The 25529-nt window shown below is 39.7% G+C and overlaps 1 protein-coding gene across 1 annotated transcript in view; it reads left to right on the forward strand.

Moving 5' to 3' along the window:
* The first annotated feature begins 973 nt into the window (after positions 1–973).
* The window catches only part of vps13d (vacuolar protein sorting 13 homolog D), a 222585-nt gene continuing 198029 nt past the window's right edge, over positions 974–25529 (forward strand). Inside the window, 10 exon segments of the mRNA XM_052039131.1 lie at positions 974–1197; positions 3931–4008; positions 4399–4589; positions 9441–9521; positions 11826–11942; positions 14364–14468; positions 15371–15541; positions 17229–17329; positions 23892–24060; positions 24798–24899. Coding sequence (XP_051895091.1) covers positions 1101–1197; positions 3931–4008; positions 4399–4589; positions 9441–9521; positions 11826–11942; positions 14364–14468; positions 15371–15541; positions 17229–17329; positions 23892–24060; positions 24798–24899 — 1212 coding nt within the window. The 5' untranslated portion in view covers positions 974–1100.

The following is a 25529-nucleotide window of genomic DNA, read 5'->3' on the forward strand; positions in this document are numbered from 1 at the left end:
TGTTTAGGAGTAGACACCATCTCGATGATTCATTTTTAGCTCCTTCAAAAATTGTCTGCACTTGCTACTTCCCCAATAAGATAAATGCAGCTTTGCACAAAGTCAAATTGACTATGGCTGGCCATGAATGAATTCTTGCTTTCAGAAGATCCATCACCTGCCTCACGCTCTTACAATAACAATCTCATGTTTTCATAGATTACCATCAAACTCTGGAGTACATGCCGTTGATTCTCATCTTCTTAGGGCATTCTTATTCATTTTTCCATTTTCTCCATTCTAGCATCTCTGCCCTTAGTAACACCCGATGCACCTCCAGGGGTAACACCTTGGGCACTAACTTTTATTTTGCCTGCATTGTGAATGATAGTCTGCACTGCCAATGCCTCAAGGTTTAGTGAACAGTGAATGCTCACCAATCCCTTACCTTTTCACTTCTTTAATTACACCCGGTTCAGTATTAATGCTTATGGTTTGTTCTTACAGAAATGTGTAATCCTCTGAACTGCTGAGGCGTTTTGAAGCCGTCTTGAAGCGTCCACATAAAAATTGTACTGAATTCTGATGATAAACAAAGCACTCCAACCTCAACAATTTCGATATTGACAAAATGACAATGGAAGAGATTATAAAATCCATTATGGATGAAGATTGACTCACTTTTTTATGATAGCAAAGAAAATTTCTACAATTGGGGATACGTACGCTAAAGAGTGGATTATAGTGAAATTCCTTAAAATAGAACCAATGGTACTATATAGGAGGCCTTCAATGCCATTGATACAGGAATCCACTGGACTTGGTCTCTACAAACAAGGCGGGCGGCCCGGGGCTGCGCTGCCTTCAGGCACCTCCCGGCGCCGCTGTCGCGGGAGGAGCGCGGCGAGCAGGCACACCAAGCTTCGCGATAGTTGCCTGCGGAGTGCGCATGTGCCGCCCCTCCGGCGGACGGGTCAGAGTCGGAGTGTGACGGGTGACGGGTGATAGCGCGCCTCGGGGGTCGTCGTGTGCGGCCTTAGCAACCGCGGCCGCCCTCCCGCCCGATCCGAGCACCGGCAGAGACACCGAGCAACCCCGCCGAGCCCCCGCTCAGCCCAGCCATGCTGGAGGGACTGGCAGCCTGGGTGCTAAACACTTATATTGGCAAATATGTAAATAACCTCAACACAGACCAGCTCTCCATTGCCCTGATGAAAGGTACTTAGAACTTCAGCAACTTTAACCAGTGCTTCCCTGTCACTCAGCTCTGTTGTGGCGAATATTTATTAAATAAATACTATTGCCGTAATTTTCTAAAAGCGGGGGTTAAATATTTAATCAAACGCAGTCCTGTTAGAGTGAGGCTGCTGCATTTTTGTCCGTAATAATCATTACCATTGGATTAGTGACCTTGGGAGGTGAATCAGTCAGTGCTTTTCCTTACAGGAAGCTCCTGCTTGCTATTATTAAATATTAAGAGAAACACGCCCTGTCCTCGTGAATGTAAACATGCACTTTCACTGTTATCCTCGGTCTGCTTTCATATTTATGAATGGTTAACCCTAATCGGCTTCTTCTGCTCTAATTTTAATTTCCAGCATGCTGACCGCAGACTAGGTTTTGAAATTTATTGAGAAATGTAGAAGGAAGTGACATGACATTAGGATTTATATTAAATATGTACTTAAATTATTGGGGTTCAGGAGACAAGTTAAGGTCTTAATTCTGAGGAACTCCGCAAGTGATCTGCTTCTTATGGCACCGCTGATTATGTAGAACATTGTGGATATAATTACAAGTTGTTATTGTTTGTGTTACACTCCAGGATCTTAAAATAAAATTCTGAGATGTTTATGAAATTCTCATCCTCTGCCCATTTGAATTGGATAATTGAATTGTGCTGTACCGTTCTATGTTCTATAACATGTAACATTGCAGCATTAGATTTATTCCATAAGTTTGTGCCATAAAGCATCAGAGAAATATACTGTTTGTTTCTTCCATTTGCTTGTCGTAGAGTCAAACAGCGTGGAAACGGGTCCTTTGGCCTAACTGGTCCAGGACGACCTAGGTGCCCCATCGAAGCTAATCCCACTTGCTCGTGTTTGACGATAACTTTCTAAACCTTTCCTATCCATATATCTGTCCAGCTGTGTTTTAAAAATTGTTATTGTACCTGCCTCAACCACTTCTCTGGCAGGTCATAAAGTCTGCGTTATGAGCAGTTAGCTTGTGGCTGGAACAAAGAATTAAGAATATTACCAAATTTTGAATGATATTGAAGTACATCATTTTCTGTTGCTTGTTAATGGAAATACACAAAATCTGCAAAGGAGAAATGTTGGTAGTGATTGTCATTAAAGTTTGAATTTAATCCTTTGGAAGACTGTAATGTGGTTTGTCCACAGGTTCTGCAGAATGGAAGAGTTTGTGCTTCTCCTTTTCTTAGAGAGAGAAATGGGATAGGAGGAATCCTTTCCTATTCCATACTGCATCAAGCTTAAAAATGAAATTTGAAATTGAATTTACTTTTAAATTATTTTGTAGTATCTATTTGATTTGTAACAAATACTGTGTGATTTGTGTGAGGTGTAAGAGAGGGTGGGTAAATGGTCAAATAAAATGGTTGTCAGGTTCTTAAAGGAAGGGAAGGAAATGGTGAGGCTAGTTTTGAGACATCTGTCATCAGGACTAATAACTGTCTTATGAAGGGAGGAGGAATGTTAAAGAATGTGTAAAGGGGACCTGAATTCAGAGAGGTAATTAAGAAATGATTTCTTTGAAGAGGTAAGTATATTGATGAGGGCAGAGCAGTAGATGTGATTTCCATGGACTTCAGTCAAGCCTTTGACAAGGCCCCACATGGGTGACTAATTCAGAAGGTAAAGGCCCATGGAATCCAGGGCAGGATGGCAAACTGGATCCAAGACTGGTTTGGCAATAGGAAAAAGAGCGTGATGGTAGATGGTTGCTTTTGTGATTGGATGCTAGTGACTAATAATGTCGACAAGGATTGGTGCTGGGACCCTTGCTATTTATAACGTGTGAACGATTTGGATGTGGATGAAGGAGGCAAGATCAGTAAGTTTGTGAATGGCATGAAGATTGGAGGAATTGTTAATAGTGTGGAAGGTAGTCTTAAGCTGCAGAGAGATATGGATCTGTTGTGGAAATGGGCTGAAAAATGGCGTATGAAGTTTAATGCAGACAAATATGAGGTGAACAAAAAAGAAATGGCTGGAGGAACACAGTGGATCGAGCAGAATCTATGGGGAAAGGAGTTGTTGACATTTTGGGCTGAGACACTGCATCAGGACTGAAAGTGGAGAGGTAATCTAGCTGGTATAAAGGTTGGGGGGGGGTGTGAGACAGGTCTGTAGATGATAGGTGAACTGATAATGAATAATGGGGAGAAGGAGCTGGGTGGGGGGGGAGAGGGGAGTAGGAAGACAGGCAGGTGAAGGATAAGATGGTAGCAGATGAGGAAAAAAAAGGGGGCAGATGGATCCACCACTTTGAATTCCTAGACTTCCTTTACACCTGTTCCAAGGCTGTAGACCTCTCATTGAATTCATGAAAATAACTAGTCTGCAGAGACGAGGTGATGTTCTTCAATACACCTAGCATATTATCAGATCTGCTCAGTTTATTCTTGATGAGTTTCTGACAGATAATTGTTTTCCTTGATCTCAGTTTGATGTGAGTGCATCCTTGCAGTCTAAGATGTCCAGTCTCCACGATATATGCTTTACTGTTGGGAAGTAAACTATGAGCTCGACAATATGACATTTCATGATTGTAAATTAGAATTACTGTAAACTGGATGCTGGGTACTTGATCTGGAAGTTTCTAAAGCTGACACTGAGGCAAAAGACACCTACATTTTAACAAGCACAAAACCATTACCTCATTGCAAAGACGTACTACAATTTGTGTTACTCTTTAATGCAGGTGCTGTTGAATTGGAAAACCTCCCTCTGAAGAAAGATGCCCTCAAAGAGTTAGATTTACCTTTTGAGGTGAAAGCAGGTAAGCAAAACAACTTGCCTTTTTCCAAACACAATCCTTATCAATATTTATTCCATATTTGACTAATGAATTTCTATGCTGCAATTTCAGTTTTGTTTTATATGTTGTGGATTTTTCAATGTTAGAAATAAGAAAATTAATGTTGTTCGGTGTAATTATTGAAGAAAAACTAAATTTGGGGAGAATTCTGTTCAAGGTGCTTTTCCATAATCCTTTGGTCGGATTGGGAGGTGGCTTGTGGAGAAAGAGGTGAGGCCTCATTGTAATTTTTTTTTAAAGAATGCCCATATTTAGCTCTGGGTTTTAAAAGCTAAAATCAATACTGGTCTTCCAGTGAAGCTAGGATCTCTTTTTATATTATATCTGTAAAGCATGTGTGCACATTTTCAGGTTTTATTGGGAAGATAACGTTGCAGATCCCATTCTACCGGCCTCATGTGGAACCATGGGTAATATCCATCTCGAGACTCCATCTGATTGGTGCACCAATTAAGCAGTCTGATTTCGATGAAGAGACTGAACGTTCATTAGACAGGAAGAGAAAGTGTGCATTGCTGAATGCTCTGGAGACAAAATGGAAGGTTGGTGTCTTAGGTCTCTAAATTAAGAGCACCTTATTTGATCTGCAATGTGATAAGATGTTTCTCTGGCTAGGTCTCTGCTGAGACTGATGAATTTCTACATAAACCCTAATTTAAGCTCTGACTCATTAAATTGTTGGCTAGTTGATATGGCTTTAATGATGGTTGACAATCTGATACTGCACCATGAGGATCAATTCTAATCTTTAATTTTGCTTCATGATTCCTTTTGGTGGTGATCAACGATGGAGAAAAAGGTTTTTGGACGATTGAGATGTTTCCAATTTCAAAAGTCTGCAGTTTCATTTACTAGGCCTGGTGCCTGAAGCTGAGAATCTGTTATGCTTCCAAAGTTTCCCTGTGCTGCTCGTGTCCCAGGATGAATTGGCGTGTTCTTAGGAAATGTGATGTCTTGCCTGAGAAATGTATTTGGGGGAACATTTTAAAATAGCACACGAGGTATAACAATTTGTTACAACTTGTCCATACTGACATGAATCTATTAGAAGCAAAGAAGAGCAAGTGTCCAGCTAGTCCAATGAGTCTTCCAGATCCTTCTGTTGTATTCATATGCAGCATCACCCTTCTTTGTCCCAACCAATAGGCCATGCAATGTTCAGGGAGCGGTTTTAAAAAAAAATTAGTTGGGGGTGAGGGGTAGTGATAGAAGTCTCCAGGCCAATTTAGGAAAAAGCTCCTGGACTACATCTCTGACTCCTGCAGGCAATTAACTGAATTGCTGATGACCACTGTGACTGGAGGCACATCAACAGAACCCAACTACCGTCTTATGTAGCTGCAGTGGTCAAACTCAGAAGCATGTCCAGTTCATTCTTGAATGCTTGCAGTGAATCCACACTAACTATACCTATCAGTCATCTGTTTTCAGAAGTAAAAAGAAATAATCCTTATGTACAAACCAGTTTGTAGTTTATGTAAGTTATACCTGGTGCACCTAACCTATCCACATTGTCTAAAGCTATTATTTTCAAAACCTCAAATGAATCACCTTAAAGTCTGTCCTTTTCTAGACTGTAAGAGCCCATTTTCTCAGCCTCTTAATGTATTTGATGACCCTTAAAATTGGCTGTGCGTTTAGTGGTCTTTGCAAATTTTCTAGGGTCTCCATAACCTCTTCATGTGAGGTGAGCTAAACCAGATATTGTAATCTGGATGAGCCATTGTAAAGAGACAGGATAGTATTTCAGTATTTAATTTCACATTGTAGCAAAGCATCCCAACATTCATTGCTTTAACAACGGACCTTCAATAATTTATGTGTATAACATCTGGGACTTATCCTGGTCAACACCCTAAGCACATAGACTTCCAAGGTGTGGATAGGCTTGGCACTATTCCTTCCAGCGAGCTTAACATTACTCTCAGCTGCATTAAAAGACTTATGGCAGACACATGCCCAGTCCTCATGCACATCTGGATCTGCCCACTCTGTTTTTCCCATTCCTGGCTCCTCAGGCACACTTTGTGTCACCAAGATGTTTAGCTTGTTTGCATAGCAAATTTGTCAGGAAAATTCACAAAGATAGTGAAGAGCAATGGCTAAAACAGTGATCCTTCCAGGACTCCACTAATAGTGGTCCCCATGTGAAACATGACCGTCAATGAGATTGGTTTTGTAGTCAACGGTGAACCAGCAGATTTTGCAGTTGATTGACGAATGCACAGTTCTTGGTCACACAGCTGTAGGAAGGATATCATTAAGCTGGAAAGGATGCAGAAAAGATTCATGAGGATATTACCGAGACTGGAAGGCTTGTGATATGATGATAAGCTGAAATTTTTTCCCTGAAGCGTTGGAGGCTGAGGGGTGATTTTAAACAGATCAAGTGGATGATCTCAAACTTTTTCCCAGAGTGGTGGAGTCTAAAACTAGAGGGCATAGATTTAAGGTAAGAGGGGTAAGATTTAAAAGGGACTTGAGAGGCAACTTTTTCACACAAAGTGGCTTATATATGGAACGAGCTGCCAGAGGAAGCTGTAGCGGTGGGTCAATTACAATGTTTAAAAGATATTTGGACAGGTAGATGCATAGAAAAGGCCTAGAGTGATATGGGCCAAACGCAGGCATGACCGACATGGATGAGTTGGGCTGAAGGGCTTGTTTCTGTGCTGCAAACTCTGAGTCTGTGACTCTAAAGTACACTTTTGACTTGCGCAGACTCCCATTGCATCCACCTGTGTTCCCAAGTTGCTCAGTTCTCAATGGTGAGACCCTTTGAAGCTGCCAAGCCTTTCATGCGTAAATGGATGGAATGTATGGTTGGGTGTTGCTTGCCGAAACTAGTTCAACCTAAGAAATAGGAAAAAAATTAATAGTTGGCTAACCCACCTTTCTGAATGTGCTGGTGAAAATTCTCAAAACATTTACTTACCTGAAATCTGTAAAATTTAGAAACAATAAAAAACATTCACATCATTAGAACATTTCTAAAAATTAAGAAACCCAACACTTACATCATATGAAAAATACTCCAATGGTACATGATCATCAGGGCGGATTCCCCAGCATGGGTATCAGCAAATTGCTGCAATTTTATGCTATGCTGCTGAAGTGCATTTTTGAAAGCTACTGCAAACTGATTGCACCTCTAGGACTTCCACTTCCATGCTGTAAATCCAGATAGGCAGATATTTGGGTAACAGCTGATAATTGTCCACTAAGGTCCAGCTAATAATTATCTTCTGCCTATGCAAAAGCATCCTGCAAAATCTTCTCATCAACCCAGAGACTTATTTAGTAGTCTTTGGTGCAACACTGTGAATGTAAAGCTGTACAATGTACACCTATAGCTGCTATAAAAAATGTAAGCTGCTTGTTGATCAATTGCAATTAGTTGCAGGTCCCATATGGTCATTGAATCACAGAATGAAATTGTATAGAGGAAGGTGAGAAACAATGGGTGCTTAAGCATCAGTTCCTTGCTTTTATAGCCCATGTTTGAACAGTTCCAAATGTACAAAATGCTTTTGTTTTAATAGACTTCTCTGCTTATCTGCCACCGTCAATAACTGGTTGCATCACCACCTTCATACCAGGTGGTGATGCAACCAATCAGAATGCTCTCCACTGTACATCTCTAGAAATTTGCAAGAGTCTTTGGTGACATACCAAATCTCCTCAAACTCCTAATGAAGTAGAACCACTGGCGTGACTTCTTCGTGATTACATCAATGTGTTGGGCCCAGGATAGATCCTCCGAGATGTTGATTCGCACGGAACTTGAAGCTGCTCACCCTTTCCACTGCTGATCCCTCAATAAGGACTGGTGTTCTCCTGACTTCCCTTTCCTGAAGTCCACAGTTAATTCCTTGGTCTTGCTGACATTGAGTGTGAGGTTGTTGTTGCGACACTACTCAACCAGCTGATCTATCTCATTCCTGTATGCCTCCTCGTCGCCATCTGAGATTCTACCAAACACAGTGGTGTCATCAGCAAATTTATAGATGGTGTTTGAGCTGTGCTTAGCCGCATGGTCATGAGTGTCGAGAGGGTAGAGCAGTGGGCTAAGCACGCATCCTTGAGGTGCACCTCTGTTGATTGTCAGTGAGGAGGAGACGTTATTACCAATATGCACTGACTGTGGTCTCCCTATAAGGAAGTCAAGAATCCAGTTGCAGAGGGAGGTACAGAGACCCAAGTTTTGAAGCTTGCTGACTAATACCGAGGGGATGATGGTGTTGAACGCTGAGCTGTAATCAATATACAGCAGCCTGACCTATGTTTTGCTGCTGTCTAGGTGTTCCAAAGCAGAGTGGAGAGCCAGTGAGATTGTGTCCGCTCTAGACCTGTTGTGGCAGTAGGCGACTTGCAGTGGGTCCAGGTCCTTGCTCAGGCAGGAGTTAGTTCTAGCCATAACCAACCTCTCAAAGTAATTCATCACAGTGGATGTGAGTGCTACCAGTCAATAGTTGTTGAGGCAACTCACCCTGCTTTTCTTGGGCACTAGTATGATTGATGTCCTTTTGAAGCAGGTGGGGACTTCAGACTGCAGCAGTGAGAAGTTGAAGATGTCCTTGAACACTCCAGCCAGTTGGTCAGCACAGGTTTTCAGTACCTTAAGACCCTGTTCTTCAGTTTTACCTGGAGCCCTCCCCAGCAGCCATACTTAGCTCTTGAAATTACACTCTGCAATGCTTGTTGCATGAATGAATGTGCAGATCAGTATTATAACGGATGAATTAAGATGTTCTTATGGATTAATGTTTACTGTAAATTAAGCCTATCAAACATAGGAAACCTAAGTGGGAAGAGGCCATATGGCCTCTCAAGCCTGCTTTGCCATTCAATAAGATTATGGCTGATCTGATCTTGGCTTGGTTTAGCATTTATACCTTGTATGAGGATGCAGAGTGTATTTTTTCTTTATTTTTTATGGGAGATTTAATAAACATGACCTAAAATCGTGAAAGTCAATTGAACTGGAAACTCTTAAGTGAAGATCAAGTCATATTCAAAATGCTGAAAAGATCTGAGAGAGCTAACAGTATTATTTCTGATCCATAAAGCATAAGATGAGGATTATTGTCACAAACACAAGGTGTATGGTCAGACATTTTTGTATTAAGTTATTAAATTATGAAATGCAATTCCTTCAAAATCTGGTGAGATTGAGTGAGTAGGGCTGAAATTTCAGAATGCATTAGTTGAAGAGGAAACCTGTGTAGTTTTATTTCTATTTACTATTCGTCTCTACCATTGTAGAGCAGAAACTTGCACATTTGCTTTAGAACAAGTGATCTCCTGATATAAAATTTCAATGAATATGTAATGTGCTTACTTCTGCACTTCTTTGAAGTACATTTAAAATTAAAGGTTGACTTTTGTTACAGAGAGACCAACAGCAGAAAGGGGAATCTTACTGGTACTCAGCTACTGCTTCCATAGTAACCAGAATTGTGGAAAATGTGGAGGTGAGTTGGAAAAATTATAATAAAATGCTTATCATTTTATATTGAAATTCACAAAACTAAAACCTTTGTTTTTAAGAAAACTGATCTACTGAAGTAACTTTTGAAAATATATAATTTTAATTGTATCTTTGGAATTTTAATAGTAAGAAAGCTATATGGAGAAGTTTCTTATTATTATGTATGTTACAAATACAGATTACATGTGGAATCATTCTGGTATGGATAGAGACGTAGCCTGAGTGTTCATTTATTCATGGGATGTAGGCATGACCAGAATTTATTTCCTATTCCGAGCGACCTTTGAGAAGGCATTGGTGGCTTGTCTTATTGAGTTGGTGCAGTTTGTCTGGGAAAGGTACTCTCAGAGTTGTTAGGGAGCAAGTTCCAGAATTTTGATGAAAGAACAAATACTTCCAAGACAGGACTTTGTATGATGTGAAAGTGAACTTAATGCCGATGGTCTTCCTATGCATCTGCTGACTTTGTCCTTCTAAGTGTTGCCCATTGTGATTTTGTGATATGCTGCAGAAGAAGCCTTGGTGAATTGCTTCAGTGGATCATGCAGATGGTACACAATGCAACCATGATGTGCCTGTGCTGGAGGAAGTATACAGCACAAAAGGGGTGCAGACTGCATTTCCATTGAGTACTATTGGAGTTGCACTCACCTGTGCAAGTATTTCTTCTAATTCCTGACCTGTGCCCTGTAAATGGTGGAAAAGCTTTCAGGAGCCAGAGGGTAAATATCTCTGCAAGAAGTGATGTGTTAGTCACTACGGACTTGGTGTGCCAAAGGGTCTGTTTCCATGCTCTGTGACTTTATTACCAGCCTGTGATCTGTTCCTGTGGCCACAGTATTTATAAAGCCGGTGCAATCTAAGGTGCTCCCCAGGTACTTAATGGTAGGAATGGTAAGGGGAGATCAATCGACTTGGTCTGGGATTTTTTGGCATTCATGCAACTACTTACCAGCTCACACCTGAATATTGCCCAGATCTTGGTGAATGCAGGCTGCTGCTTTATTTGGAATGGAGCAGTCATCAGTTGCAATTGTGCTTCTGTCCTGCAGTTGCAGGAAAGATAACTGATGAAGCAGCTGAGTTTGGTTGGGCTGAGAACACTTCATGATGAAATCTTGCAGCTGAGGTGATTGGTCATTGATCATCTCAGCCCTTTTGTGTTAGGCCTTATTCTGCCCAGTGGCAGGCTTTTCTGTTGGTGCCCATTTACTCCAATTTTATTTGATCTCATGGATACCACACCTGATCAATGGTGCCTTGACGTGAAAGCCAATCACACTCACTCTGTCTCTACAATTCGATCTGTTTTGTCAATGATTGTACCAAGATTGTAATAAGGACTGGATGAGAGTGTTTCTTGCAGAATCTAAACAAAGCAGCCTTAATATTTATTGGAGAGTAATTGATGATTGTTAGGACAGCCTTCTAATCCCTTTATTAATGATTAAGAGTAAGGTAATGGCATGGGAAATGGATTTGGCCTGCTTTTGTGGATAGGATATTCTATTTTGGCAAGATTGTTTGGTGGTTTCCAATGTTTTAGCTATTTTGGTTAAAGGTCCAACTAGTTTTGATGAACAAGTCCCAAGTACTGCAGCTGGGATGTTACTGTGTCTCATAGCCTTGGGTGTATCTAATGCTCTGAGCTGTTTCCATATTGGCTAAAGATTGGCTTTTGTTGTGACAGGATCCTCAGGAGGAGACTGAAATCGATCCACTCAGGTGCTTGGGAATGTTGCAGCTTTGGTTTTTGTACTAACTTGTTGAGTTCTTCTGTCACTGAGGATGATGATGCTCATTGAGCTTTCGCTTCCCATTAGTTTTTTCATTGGCCACCACCATTCACATCTGAATATGGCACAATTTCTAAGTTTTTATTTGATCCTCTCAGTCAGAAAGTTTTGATTGAGGTTCTGGATAGACTGAGTGGAGCAATGTTTGTCATTGCTTTTGTGAGTGGAATCTCCACTACCAAGTGCAACTACCATTAAGTTCCCTGGGTTCTTCTCCTGTCTTATTTTATTATTTTATGTAAACCAATTTTATTTTGTGTAAAATGTGTTATTAACTTTGCCCTCAATAATATGTGAAATCATTAGTGGGTTTTTGGATGCCATTTAATCACAGCATGTTTGTCTGATTTTTGCTTCGAATGTAGTGCACCCTGCTGCTTTACAGCAATGAATACTTTTTATCGAGACTGTTGTGCAGGCACAAGTATGGAGACTACTGCTTTTAATTATGAGCTTTTATCTGAAAAGTCTGAGTTTTCTTTCCTTTGTAGCTGAATGTTCGAGATGTCCATTTGCGTTTTGAGGATGATATCACTAATCCTGAACATCCATTTGCTTTTGGGGTCTGTATCAAGAGTGTGTCTGTGCAGAATGCAGAAGATGAGTTGGTAAGTTCCACATGGAAACAGTGAATACAAACATTTTGCTACATGCATGAATTCTAAAAGTGGCTTCAATGCAATGTATCATGTATACTACAAACCATTTTATTGGGAACTGGAAGTTAAATCTGAATGGATGATACCTCATAACCATAGCCTTAAGAACATCTGTTAGTCAAAATTGTTGTTAATAGGAATTACTTTTCTAAACCTGTATAAATTTGTGATTCAGGATATGTAACTATTAATGGTGTATTCACTGTTTATCTGACATTACAATCTAATCTAATAGTACTAATCTGTTATGAGGTCATACAAGGTGAAAAGTTGAGCTGACTTGTGGGGCAATATAGCTTATTCCAACTCCTATTTCTTGTGTTCTCATCTACCCTCTGGTGGATGGGCAGACTTCTCTAATTTAAAAGCCACTTGTAGAAACCATAGCTTTCTTGATAGTGATCAGTTTCAGGGAAGGCCCTTCAATTCAGTTTGTTTCTCAACACTCATGAACATCCAGCCTTCCCGTCAAGGCTAGTTAATATTTACAGTTTGGAGAAGCAGCTAAGCAGGTAGGAAAAGTAAGAACATAGAACAGTACAGCATAGAACAGGCCATTTGGCCCACAATGTTGTGCTGACATAGCTATTCCCGCCTACCTACAGAATGCCCATATCCCTTTATTTTCCTCTCATCCTTGTACCCCTTCAAGCCTCTCTTAAAAGCCTCCAATGAATTTGCCTCCACCACCCTATCAGGCAACACACTCCAGGCATCCACCACTCTGAGCAAAAAACGTACCCCTCACATCTGTTCTGAACCTACCCCCTCTCACCTTAAATGCATGCCCTCTGGTATTGGATTGCTCAATAATGGGACAAAGATAATGCTTGTCCACGCTGTCTATGCCCCTCATAATTTTATACACTTCCAACAGATCACCCCTCAACCTCCACTGCTCCAGAGTATAGAGCCCAAGTTTGTCCAGCCTCTTCTGATAGCACATGCCCTCTAAACCAGGCAGCATCCTAATAACCTCCTCTGCACCTGCTCTAAAGCCTCGACAACCTTCCAAAAGTTAGGTGAGCAGAATTGCACACAACACTCTAAATGCGGCCCAACCAAAGTTCTATAGAGATGCATCATAACTTCTTGACTCCTATAGTCAATACCTCGATTAATAAATGCAAGCATTCCATAAGCCGCCTTAACCACCCTGTCTACCTGTGTAGCCACTTTCAATGAGTCATGGACTTGCACCCCAAAGACCATCTGCTTTTCAACACTGTTAAGGGTCTTGCCCTTTAGAGTGTACTGCCTCTTGACATTAGTCCTACCAAGGTGTAACACCTCATATTTATCTGGGTTAAACTCCATCTGCCATTTCTCTGCCCACATCTGCAATTGATCTATATCGCACTGTATCCGTCACCAGTCTTCTACACTGTTCACAGCTCCACCAATTTTGGTATTGTCTGCAAACTTAATAACCCACCCATCGACATACTCATCCAGGTCATTTATGTACATCACAAACAGCAGAGGTCCCAGTACAGATTCCTGCAGAACACCACTACTCACAGGCCTCCAGCCCGAATAAGTCCCTTCAACCACCACCCTCTTCTGTGGGCAAGCTAGTTCTGGATCCACACAGCCAATTCTCCACTGACCCCATGCATCCAAAATTTCTTGATCAACCTATGATGTGGGACCTTGTCGAATGCCTTACTGAAGTCCATATAGATGACATCCACAGCTCTACCTTCATCAATCTCTAAGTTTAAGAAGTTCCAATGGGTTCAGTAGATTCCTTCTCTGTCTGAAATGGTGGTATTGCACGAGGCTGGGTTTCCATTTTCCCCTATGTTGAACTTGGTGGTTTACAGGAGTTATATGATCCTGACATCTGACGTGTATTGTCAATCTAAGGGTGCAAAATATTGTGGTGTGTATTAATGCAGAAATACTGAAATGAGTCACAGAGCACAATAAAAAATTACAAATTTAACAACTGAAGTTAAACTTGCTCCTATTCTTTATAATGTCCTGTTGGAGTAAATGTAACAATGGAAGGAACCAAATAAATCAGCCCTCTATTATTAGGCTACTGCATATTATCGTTCAATAATTCGTCAGTTTTAACTTATTATAGGACCTTGTACCAACATTTGTTTGCTTTTGCAGTTACTCAGTTTTGCAGAGTACACATAATATAATCAGAAAATCAGCTGGAGAAGGAAAAGAACTGTTTGTACCCAGTACCTAGCGTTTAGGGGTCTTGGTTAAAGGTTAACAGGGAACCCTCTACACTTTAGGGGATAGGATACTGATAGGATAAAATTCCCAACAATTGCAAATTTCTTTGTAACTGAAATGGTTCCCCACAACATTGATACTATTGCTTTACTTACCACTTTTTTGATCTCTTAGGTAGAGAAGTCCATAAGAAAGAAGAGACTAAAGATTGAAGATTTTAGTATTTATTGGGATATGGACAGTGAGTTACTGGGGGATGTTTCTCCTTCTGAACTCCAGGTATGAAATTTATTTACTTGGACTTTAATAAATTATTTGCCACTTTGAACTACATTGTGATACCATTTAAAAAGGATTAAGTATTATCTTCATTGAGGTTGATTATGCTATCACCTGTGATGACCAATGTCCCATGCAAATATAATAAAATACTAGCAATATGCTGTGATGTGATTTGATTTATTAATGCAGTGCATAAATATTCTGTAGCCTAACCTCTTCGTGCATTTCACTACATAGTGATGTGTTGATGAATTGATATTGGGGGTGTGCCTGAATATTCTTGGAGCCCATGCTGCTTGAATTATTTAGCCTGGTTCTGATTTGGTATCGTTTTAAAATTCTCTTCAATGAGATAATTTGTGATTAGTCTCTTATTGAATTGGTCAATAGGGATGGTTCAGCTGACTGGACAGGAGCACCACAATATCCTCCCCTGCCACACCCCAATTCCTTTCCACACCTTTTACTTGTACATACTGGAGAAATATTTGGAGACCTGCTCCAGATATATATTTCCCAGCTATAAAATAGTTTCTTGATATCTAATGGTTTTAGGTCATTAATGTACTTATCTCTGTCCCTTTGCAATAGATTTGCATGTGAAAGGTCCTTGCTTGATACCTTCTTCACTAGCTACCTTGGTGACTAACAAGAGTTTCCATACAACAGGGATAGTCATAATTAAAACTAAGCAAAGGCCAGTATTTTCTTTTGTATTATTAGGTGAGCACTTTCAAAAAAAAAAGTTGCTGATATTTTCCTTCCCCATCATATTAAAATATAGCATTTGACTTTGTCTCTATAAAGACCTGCTTTGACTAAGCTGAGTGATTATTTACATGAGGGTGAAGGGAAGTAATTAGGATACTCATACCTCGCACTTCGCTTTTACTTTCCAGGATGCAATGGATCACTGCTTGGAAAACGGAGATCACAAGTATATACTTGAACCCGTCTGCGCTTCTGCGCTTTTAAAGAGGAACGGAGCCAAAGAACCATTACGCTCCCGGAATACACCACGCATTGAGTGTGATGTCAAGCTGAAGACAATTCCGTTAAAACTTTCACAGGTACAGCAGTTTGAAACAAGTGGGGGCATCTAATTAGTAAGTCTTCCTGCTCGTCAGTTTTTCTTCTGTATTTTACATCATTTTTCTGAAAGATGGGATTGTTGGTTCTCAGAGGATGTGGCTCTACTATCCAACAGGTCTAAGTGATGCTGCAAATCAGAATTAGATTCATTATCACTGAAATACGACGTGAAATTTGTTGTTTTGCGGCAGCAGTACAGTGCAAAGACACAAAAATCTATAAATTACAAAAATAAATAGTGCAAAAGCAAAGGAATAATGAGGTCATAGTATTTGCTATTGGGTGTTGATGAAAGGACCAAGACTGAAAAGAGGAGAGGCAGGAGTAATGCTTAGATGATGCCAAACTTTGATTTTAAACTGTGGACAAAATGACATGAAGCAATATGAATCTTTGGGGTGCTTGAATGTTTCAGCTTGTATCGATAGGCTGAAACATACAAACTGAAACTTGCACATGTTTTGTATCCGTGGACTGGTTCACAGATGATAAATGATGTGATGTGCCTTAACTTCATTGAGGATGAGGTAAAACAAAATCCATGCCAGATGGCATTTATATAAGACAGAGTCAGCAAAATGATGTTCTTACTAACTATTAAATAGCACCCGAAAAGCATTTGGTACATTAAGTCCCAAGTACATTAAGGCCTGTGGATAACAGAAAAAAGTTGGTACCACTAAGGCAGATGGCAAAGACATTTAAGGCTGCCTTGACACAAGGGGTCAACCCCTCCAAGGGTATAAAACTTCTCGGTAAGTTTCATTTTGTATGTTTGAGCCTATCAAAACCAGCTGAAACATACAAGTACGCTGGGCCCTGCCTCCAGCTGCAAATTTACCATGTTGCTGGAACCCGGTATACCCGACCCCGGCTCCAGCCTCACACCTGGCCCACACTTGGGACCCTGGCTCTGGCTGCAAATGTAGTCGTATTCATGACTCCCGATGTTCCTGACTGGCTTCAACCACACATCCAGCCCACATTCTGGACTTCAGTTCTGGCCGCAAAACTACTCAAGTTCCTGACTCCCAGTGTTCCTGATCCCAACTTCAACGCTTGCTCTGGCCACAGACCAACTTTTGATATCTCACTACTTGCCAGTGTAAGACATCAAATACAATCCATGTTATGGTAAATAGGATTCACCAGACAACATAGGGGAGGATTCTAGAGGAACATGCTGTACAAGGCCAAACTAGTTGATATGTCAATCTGCTGATAGTAAGTCAGTGGATAACGAGAACCTAGTGTATAACATTTCCTTCGCTGTAAGTCAGAGCACAAAGGTTTACTTGCTCATGTAGTTTAGAAGGAATTCATTTTGGGTTGTCAGAACAGATTTGTACTAGCAGAGTTTTGTTTGTTGGGTAACAAATCTCCTTTGCAGAAGGCCAGCTTGATTGTGAATGTAGAAAATTGAAGCCGTGAAAAGTAATCTGTTTATTCAGCTTGGACTGAGGATGCACTCAAGTCTGCACAGTCTAGTTAACATTGAACCTTTGAGTTCTAAACTTTGATGAAGGTGTTGATCTACATTTCAATCAAACTGAATCAAAAGAGAATTGTTGTATATGGGCTATGTAAAGTGGACATTTCTTTCTCCTTGCACTTGCTTTTTCAGATATAAATTCTAAGTTGTTTAATTTATTTCTGTGTGCTCAGGTGCAGTACCAGCAATTGATGACATTCTTGAAAGAAATGGAAAGGAAAGAACGGCAGCTTCAACTAAGAAAATGGAGACCTAAAGTTCCCATTAAATCAAAGTAAGTCTCCCTTAAGTTTAAATTTTGTTTGACTTTTGTAAATAAACAAATTGACTTATTTCGTACTCCAACTTATTATGTGTGAAAGAGGAATTTTCATCTGCACACCTAGAGTGAAATCTCTACATACCTGATTAGAAGAATGAGCAAGGCTTGTTGAATTCTGCCAATTTGTCCCATGAAAATGTATGACAGATCAAAATAAAGCCTCGACAATAAATTAGGTGAAAACATTACTTGTTCAGTTGCAGCTTGTGCTGTCACGCTAATTTAGTTTGAAATCTTGGTATGATTTTAAAAAAGGTATAAAATTACTTGAAAGTAGAATATATTACTTATCAAAGATACCTTCCCCTCCCATGAGCTAACTGTTGTAACAAAAGCAAAATAACGTAGATGTTGGAAATCTGAAGTGAAATCTAAAATACTGTGCAACCATTCGGCAGGTCAGGAAGCATCAGTGAAAAGAGTTAAAATTTCAGGTCATTAATCTTTTTGAAAACTGGTAAAAGTTAGAGAACTTATTTTCAGAAAGGTAGGAAATCAGAGAAGTGGGAAGGGAAATGAGGGTGAAAGATGAGAGAAATTAAATCATGAAAATTATGGTGAAAAGGCAGAAAGGGTGGCATAATGACAAAATGCTGGAAATACAATAATAGTTAAAAGAGAAATAAAGTGGATTGGAGAATTTAAAATGACAGGCAACCAGAATCTCAGAGTCACACTTATGGACTAAATAATTATTCTGCAAAGTGGTCACCTACACTGTGTTTGCTCTCCCCACTGAAGCTGTGGGGTGTGGATATTGATAGATATGGAAGAATGAATCAGAATGGTCTGGAATAGTCCCTTTAGAATAGTGGAAAAAAAAGGGGAAATATGTTTTCATTCCTTACGTGTTAATGCTGTTGGAAATGGTGCATCATGAGGACAGGAGTCCTCATGTAATTCTGGGAGAGAAGAAAAATCAGACACGATTTATCTAACTTCTGGTAACCATTCCCCTTTGTTTCTCCCCCCCACCTGCCCCCCCCTTTTTTTTCATATCCCACTGGCCCCATCACCCCTTCTCTTTCCCCTCCCACGCCCTCTCAATCTACCCATCACCCATACATTCTTCCCTCCGGTTCCACTCCCCATCTCCTTCCCTTTATTCCATGGTCCACTGTCCTATTTTATCAGAATCCATCTTCTTCATCCTTTTGTTACCTCCACCTATCACCTCCCAGCTTCTTGCATCATTCCCACTCTCCCCTTCCCCCACCTGCCTATCATCCCCCTCTCACCTGGATCCACCTATTACCTGCCAGCTCTTGCTCCGCCCCTTCCTCTCATCTTTTTATACTGGCATTTTGTATGTTGTACATGATGGAGGGGCCTATAAATGACTTTGAAGGTAAAAGAAGGTAGATTGGTAATGAATTAAGTACAGAAAAGAAAAAAGCTGGGTTTAGATGAATGTGATCATTCACAAGAGTATTTTGAGGTCTAAATTTTGAAACACTGCCTTTTCAATTATGTTAGTGGCAGGTTGTATTTTCCCTTTTCTTCAATTTGTTCTTAACTGCAAAGCAATAAAGCCTAAGAGAAGTAAATTTACCAACCAACCAATTTATGCTTTTTATGTTCAAGTACCAAATTTAAGCAAATTTCTAATAATGAAGAAAGTATAGATGATTAAAAAAATGACCACTCAGCAGGACCAGAGTATTTCCATCCCAGGGTTTTAAAGGAAGTAGGTGATAACATTGCGGTGATCTTCCAAAGTTCTCTCAAATCAGGAACTGTTCCTCTAGATTGGAGAATATACATCATTCCACTGTTAATGAAAGGTGAGAGAGAGATACCAGGGAATTATAGATTAGTTTTATAACTGTTGTCAGGAAATCATCAGATATCTAGTTAAGGCTAGAGTAAGAAACAGCTATTGGAAGAAGCCAGCATGAATAAATGAAGGGTACCACATGTTTGACTAACTTTTACATTTTTGAAGAGGTGATTAAAGCACAGTGAATTGCTAAGTGATTGCACAGCAGTCTTGAAGTCATTTGCCAAAGCCTCTTAAGAATCCTAGCTAAAGATTAAGTTCATGGAATTCAAACAAGTTATTGACCTGGTTAAGAGATCGGCTGAATGGCAAGAAAAGTGGAGTTAAAGGGCATATAGCTTTAGTAGTCATGGTATGACAATTTTTCACTCGTATATGGGGCATGGAGTCACATATCTCAGATTAGCAATGACATAAAGGTAGGCAACATAATAAGTGGCATTAATAGAACCTTACATTACAAAAAGATATAAATAGATTATGCAGGGCAAACTTGTGATAAAGAATTTCAATATAGACAATATGTGAGGACATCCACTTTAGACTCAAGAATACTTTATAAGTGGAGTACTTTATAAATGGAGGTCTAAAGAGACTTACACAGCCTTGTGGATCAGGTTAAAAAAATAAAAAAGGCTAACGAAATGCTGACCTTTTCCAGAGGGTTGGAATATAAGGCATTAGATGTTATGCTGCTGTTATACAAAGTCCTTGTTAGATCAGTAATGTGTTTGTTCCAGGGTTGCATCTTGTGAAGGTAATATTGGCTCTGTGAGAGTGATGAATAGATTTTCCTGAAGGATACCTGAATTCCAGGCATTTAATCAAAATCAAGTTCAAGTGTTCAGGTTCAAGTTTATTGTCATAGGCATACATGCACAGGGTATAAATGCCATGAAAATTAGCTTTTTGCAGTAGCAGCACAGTACATTATAAACATGACAAATACATGTTAACATAACTTAAATGAACATAAATTATACACAATTTTCACAATAAAATAAACATAATGGTGCTAGTGCAAAATGAGAGAGAGAGAAAAAGAAATATAGTCTCAGGTAGTGTTAGAATTTTTCAGGTCTGTTCAAGAACTTGATGGCAGTGGGGAAGAGGCTGTGGTTGAACCTTGAGGTGTGGTCTTCAGGCACCTGTACCTCCTGTCTGATGGCAGCGTTGAGAAGAGGGCATGGCCTGGATGGCAGGGTCCCTGATGATGGATGCTGCCTTCCTGAGACATCACCTCTTGTAGATGACCTTGATGGTGGGGAGAGCTGTACCCATGATGGAACTGGCTGAGTTCATTATTCTGTAGCCTATTGCATTCCTGTACATTGGAGTTCATGCAGCCAGTCAGAATGCTTTCCACTGTACATCTGTAGAAGTTTGTCAGAGTCTTCGATGACTTGCTGAATCTCCTTGAACTTCTAAGAAAGTAGAGACGCTGGCGCGCTGCCTTGATGGTTGCATCTATGTGCTGGGCCCAAGATGGGTCCTCCAAGACGTTGATAGCCAGGAACTTGAAATTGCTCATCCTTTCCACTGCAGGACCTTCAAGGAAGACTGGTGCATGTTCACTTAACTTCCCCTTCCTAAAGTCCACAATCAATTCCTTGGTTTTGCTGACGTTGAGCACAAGGTTGATGTATCAACACCACTCAACCAACCGACCTATCTCTCTCTTGTATACTGCCTCATCACCATCTGTGATTCTCCCAACAACAGTGGCGTCATCGATGAATTTGTAGATGGTGTTAAGTATTCACGATATACCATGAGAAGAAAGAGAGGGGGAAAGAAACTACCTCCATTGAAATATAGTTTGATGGAGCAGAGCCACAAAAATTAGTGCCACATCTTTCAAGGGTGAAGTCAGGAAAATTTTCTGCATGGAAAAGACAGTAGAAATTCAGGACTCTCTTGTAAGCAGCCACTGTTAGTCTTATATCTTAGTGTTATCTCTGTTCTAATGAATATTAGTTACGTGGATGTTTGAAATTAGATCAGCTATGATCATATCGAATATTAGAAGAGGCAAGAAGGATTAGTTTAATGGCCTCCTGAACTTGCACTCTTCTAATGTAACTGGAAGAAAATAATTTTAAGGCTTTTGCATGGGCCAATATTGAATTGTGAATGCAGCCCAATCTATCTCGAAAACCAGTCTCCCTTCCATTGACTCTATATCTTTACTTCCACCTGTCTCAGGAAAGCAAGCAACATAATCAAAGACCCCTCCAACCCATTTCATTCTCTCTTCTCCCCCCTTCCACTGAGCAGAAGATGCAAGAGTTTGAGCGCACATACCACCAGGCTTGATGACAGCTTCTATCCCACTGTTATAAGGTTCTTGAATGTATAATAAAGATGAACTCTTGATCTCTGTCTACCTCGTCATGGCCCTTGCATCTTATTTGTCTACCTGCACTGTGCCTTCTCTGTAACTATAACAGTATATGCTGCATCCTGTTGTTACTTTCTTTTTGTACTTCCTTGATGTACTTGTGTGTGGAATGATCTGTCTGGATGGCACGCAAACAAAGCTTTTCACTGTATCTTGGTACATGTGACAATAATGAACCAATTACTAATTGATCATTTAGATACCAAGAGAAAATAGCTTTTTTTTCTTTTTGTGAGAGTTTTTTCTTTTATGACAGCAACCACAATGGGCCTTAATTTTAACTACACAGTCACCTACCAATAATGAACAAAGATCTAAATTGTAAGTTACCACTGTAATGCCTGCTGACCATTCAAAATGCATCAGTTCCTTGGATCCACCCCACTGATTGCTCCTTTGGCTTTTAATATGCAGTCTCCCTTTGCCCTGGCACACTTTTGCTCATTCTCATTTATCCATTGCTTGGTATGAATGCAGTACAGGGAAAGGTGCTTGCATTTATAATATCTGGGAATTTTCAAGGACTTAATTCATTATAGGCATCTGTAAGATTTCAATAGATAATTGAGCCTTTTACTCTTGGGATTCATAGCTTTGACTGAGTGGCTTTTTATGATATCACCCAACCATCTACTCATGCATGTCGTAATTTAAATTTTTTTTCCTTGACGTGATATCCCCATTGTTGAGCATTATTGCTACCATTTCTTTGATTATAATGCAAATGTGGTGCAAATTTTAAAAAAAGATCTGAGTTTTTCACTCAGCCTTGCACTAAATTGGACAGGTTATTGCACCAATCAGCTAAATGCAGGCATTAATAACTTGTCAGACTCGCTTTGTTGCTCCATAAGTTTTGCTGCTTTAGTATCTTATCAGGAAACTCAACTTTGAAATAGATGGAATGGCTTGATGCTGCTGCACTGATGCGACAGAAATCCTTTAAGGTTCTTTGTAAATATTAGGATTTTGACAGTATGTTAAGCCTTTAATTACTGCAGAACAATTCCTGTCTCACTTTTTTTAGATTTTACTTATTGTACCCATATTAATTATGGTTGAAGACTTAAGGATAAATAATTCTTGCATCTCTCAATTCTATCTTTTTCTCTCTTTATTTCACATTCTGTAAATGATAGGCCTTGAGTTAATTATCCTAATTTGCATTTCTTCAGACTGCCTGCTTCAATAAAGATTCTTTAATCTGATTGGTTATAGAGGTAAAACCTTACTCTGTTCATACATGCTCCTTTGGTTGTAGCATCTAAATAACTTTTAGTCACAGCAAATTCCAGTTCTGAAGCTCATGGAAAGTCTGTGAAAAATTGGTATATGTAATTAATGACTGGTGCTGTTTGTTTGCTATTAACTGCAAGATCCAAGCTAATAAGATTCTTTAATTTCCAACAAAGAACTTTGAGCATAATTCTGACCAAAGAGCCTTTTCTTATAATTCTGTAACAAAAGGTACTAGGCCATTTAAAGCAAGATTCAATGACTGGACTGTGTTTGTTAACTTCTCAGTTGTGACAGCAGCACCTGGCCTTGCGTTGAATTTGTATACCAGCAGGAAAAATTTCACAAGAAATATGACCTTGATTATTATCAATTGATTCCTCCAGTGTCTGGCTTTCAAATGACACCAAGATTCAGCTTTAAATAGACTGCTAACCTCAAGATTCTAGATCCACACATAAAATATCCGAACTGCACACTAGTATTTACTTTTTCATATTGGAGAAGAGAAATTGGAAAATTGGAAGTGTTCACTTGTCAAGTTCCTTCAGCGTAACAATTTTTAAAATTTGAATCCTATTTTGGCTGCAATTTCAGGCAGGTAGACTGGAGTTATTTAATGACATTAAACACAATAGTTGTGCCTAAAGTTATTGCACTTATAGTTTCTATTATAACAGTCATCGTGGAAATATAAAATATAAAACAAAGAATAAATTACTTGTCATGTGGAAATTAAACTACAGCTGCATCCCAGGCACGCTTCCTGTTGTAGTCTAACCCTGTATTATCTGAAGACATTATCTGGTCTTAATGGCCAGAGGGATAATTTCGATTTTGGGAAAAAGTATAAATCCAGCATTATCAAATCCCCCATCTGTTTATGTACCTCTTATGATTAATGACAATGAATTCTTTGAAAATCAATAATGCCCATTTTTAACTATAGCCTAAAGTCAAAACAGCTCTCCATGCATTAAGTGTTGGGGGAGATCATATTGATATACACATATAAATCTACAGAATTTCTCAGTAAATCTTCACGTAAGCATTATCGAAACATTCCATTTTCTGTTTTTTGTTTCCCTTATAAATAGTTCCCGTGAGTGGTGGAATTTTGCTCTGAATGCCAATCTTGCTGAGATTCGTGAGCAGAGGAAGCGATTAAACTGGACCTTTGTATTACAACGAGCAAGAGATGCAGTGTTCTATACAGAGAAGTATCATGAAAAGCTGAAAGGAAATCTGAATTCACTAGAAGAAGAGGTGATTGATCTTAGTTGGGAATGATTTTACAATTTGACTTTTCACTAGAACACTTTAACTGCTTTCCTCTGAATTACTAAAAAGATAATGTCAGGACTGCTTTGGTTTTATGTATAGTTGTGGATTCCATTGATTTGTATCATGATAATGCTTGTAGTGAGGTATGGTTCTTTCATGTATATGGTCCAGGAATAGAGTTTGCTTTGATACTTAATCAAGGGATACTGACACACGGTCAGCACATTCATAAGAACATATGAAATGGAAGCACAAATAGGCCGTTTCGTCTCTTGTGCCTGCTCCTCCATTGAATAAGATCATGGCTGATCTCTAACCTCAGAAGGAACATTGGGAAGATCTAATTGATCATTTTGAACTCGATGAGAGGAGTCAGATGGGTTAGTGCAAAGAAATATCACAGAAAATATCTATTGTGATTTGTTCCTGTCAAATGCTGCATATGTCCCAGCTGGTCTTGCTGATCTGGTATTTCTGATGAGAGATTGTTTTTGCTTGGCTTCTGGTTGAGTGTGGGTGATACAGGGTGGGTCTGGGTGCAGATGCCTTAAAAAGTTGAATTGTTAGGATTTTCTGCTTTGTCATTTGTGAGCTTGTCAAGTTGAAGAAACTTTTCTTTTTTCTTAATAGAAGCCAAGGAAACCTTGGAGAAATCATATTTTATATCATCACTCCCATTCCTCTGATTGAACTTGGTGCTGTACTGTTTTGTTTTATAGGAGGAGCTAGAGCGGATTGAGGATGAACAGAGCTTTGAAGAGCTGAAAATCCTGCGAGAACTTGTATTTGAGCAGTTCAAGAAGCAAGATATACTGGCTGAGGTCAGGATTTGCAATTAAATATTTGCTCTTGCACACATTTAGGAATTTGGGTTAAATCAACAAACAAGATGTTTCAGAAGAAGTAACTCAATCCACTGGTGGCTAAGTTGTGGTTTCTCCGAGTTGGGTGGTTCCAACATGACAAATCTGTGATAAAAGTCAGAATCCTGACATTGAATGATGGGCTGGATGATCTAATACCTGAGCCAAGCAGATTCCTAACATTCCACAGTCCTGTTGATAATTGGCTAGTCAACCTCTCTTGCTAATGTATCCTGGAGGCATAGACCTGTCAATGGGATTCTTCCCATTTGATTTGACATAACCCTGCAAGCCTCTACTCCAACTGTGTCAAGCAATAGGAAATGTACTGTGTGCTGCACAGTTGTAAGTGTTTATACTCTAATAGTTCTGCTGCACATCTTTAACAGTCCTGAAGCTAGGCTCAGTCAGTTTGTGGCTATGCCCTTTGGTCATGGATAAATGGACTTATTCTTTTAACTCATTATACAATTTATACAACTGTTCAATATACAGTAAAAGTCCAATAAGCCACTATCCAACTATTTGGAAGTTCCGATGGTTGAGTATCTGTCTTACCAGTGATGTTTGCTGTGTTCCCTGCCCACT

Source organism: Pristis pectinata, chromosome 26 (genome assembly GCF_009764475.1).
Source record: "Pristis pectinata isolate sPriPec2 chromosome 26, sPriPec2.1.pri, whole genome shotgun sequence".
NCBI lineage: Eukaryota > Metazoa > Chordata > Chondrichthyes > Rhinopristiformes > Pristidae > Pristis > Pristis pectinata.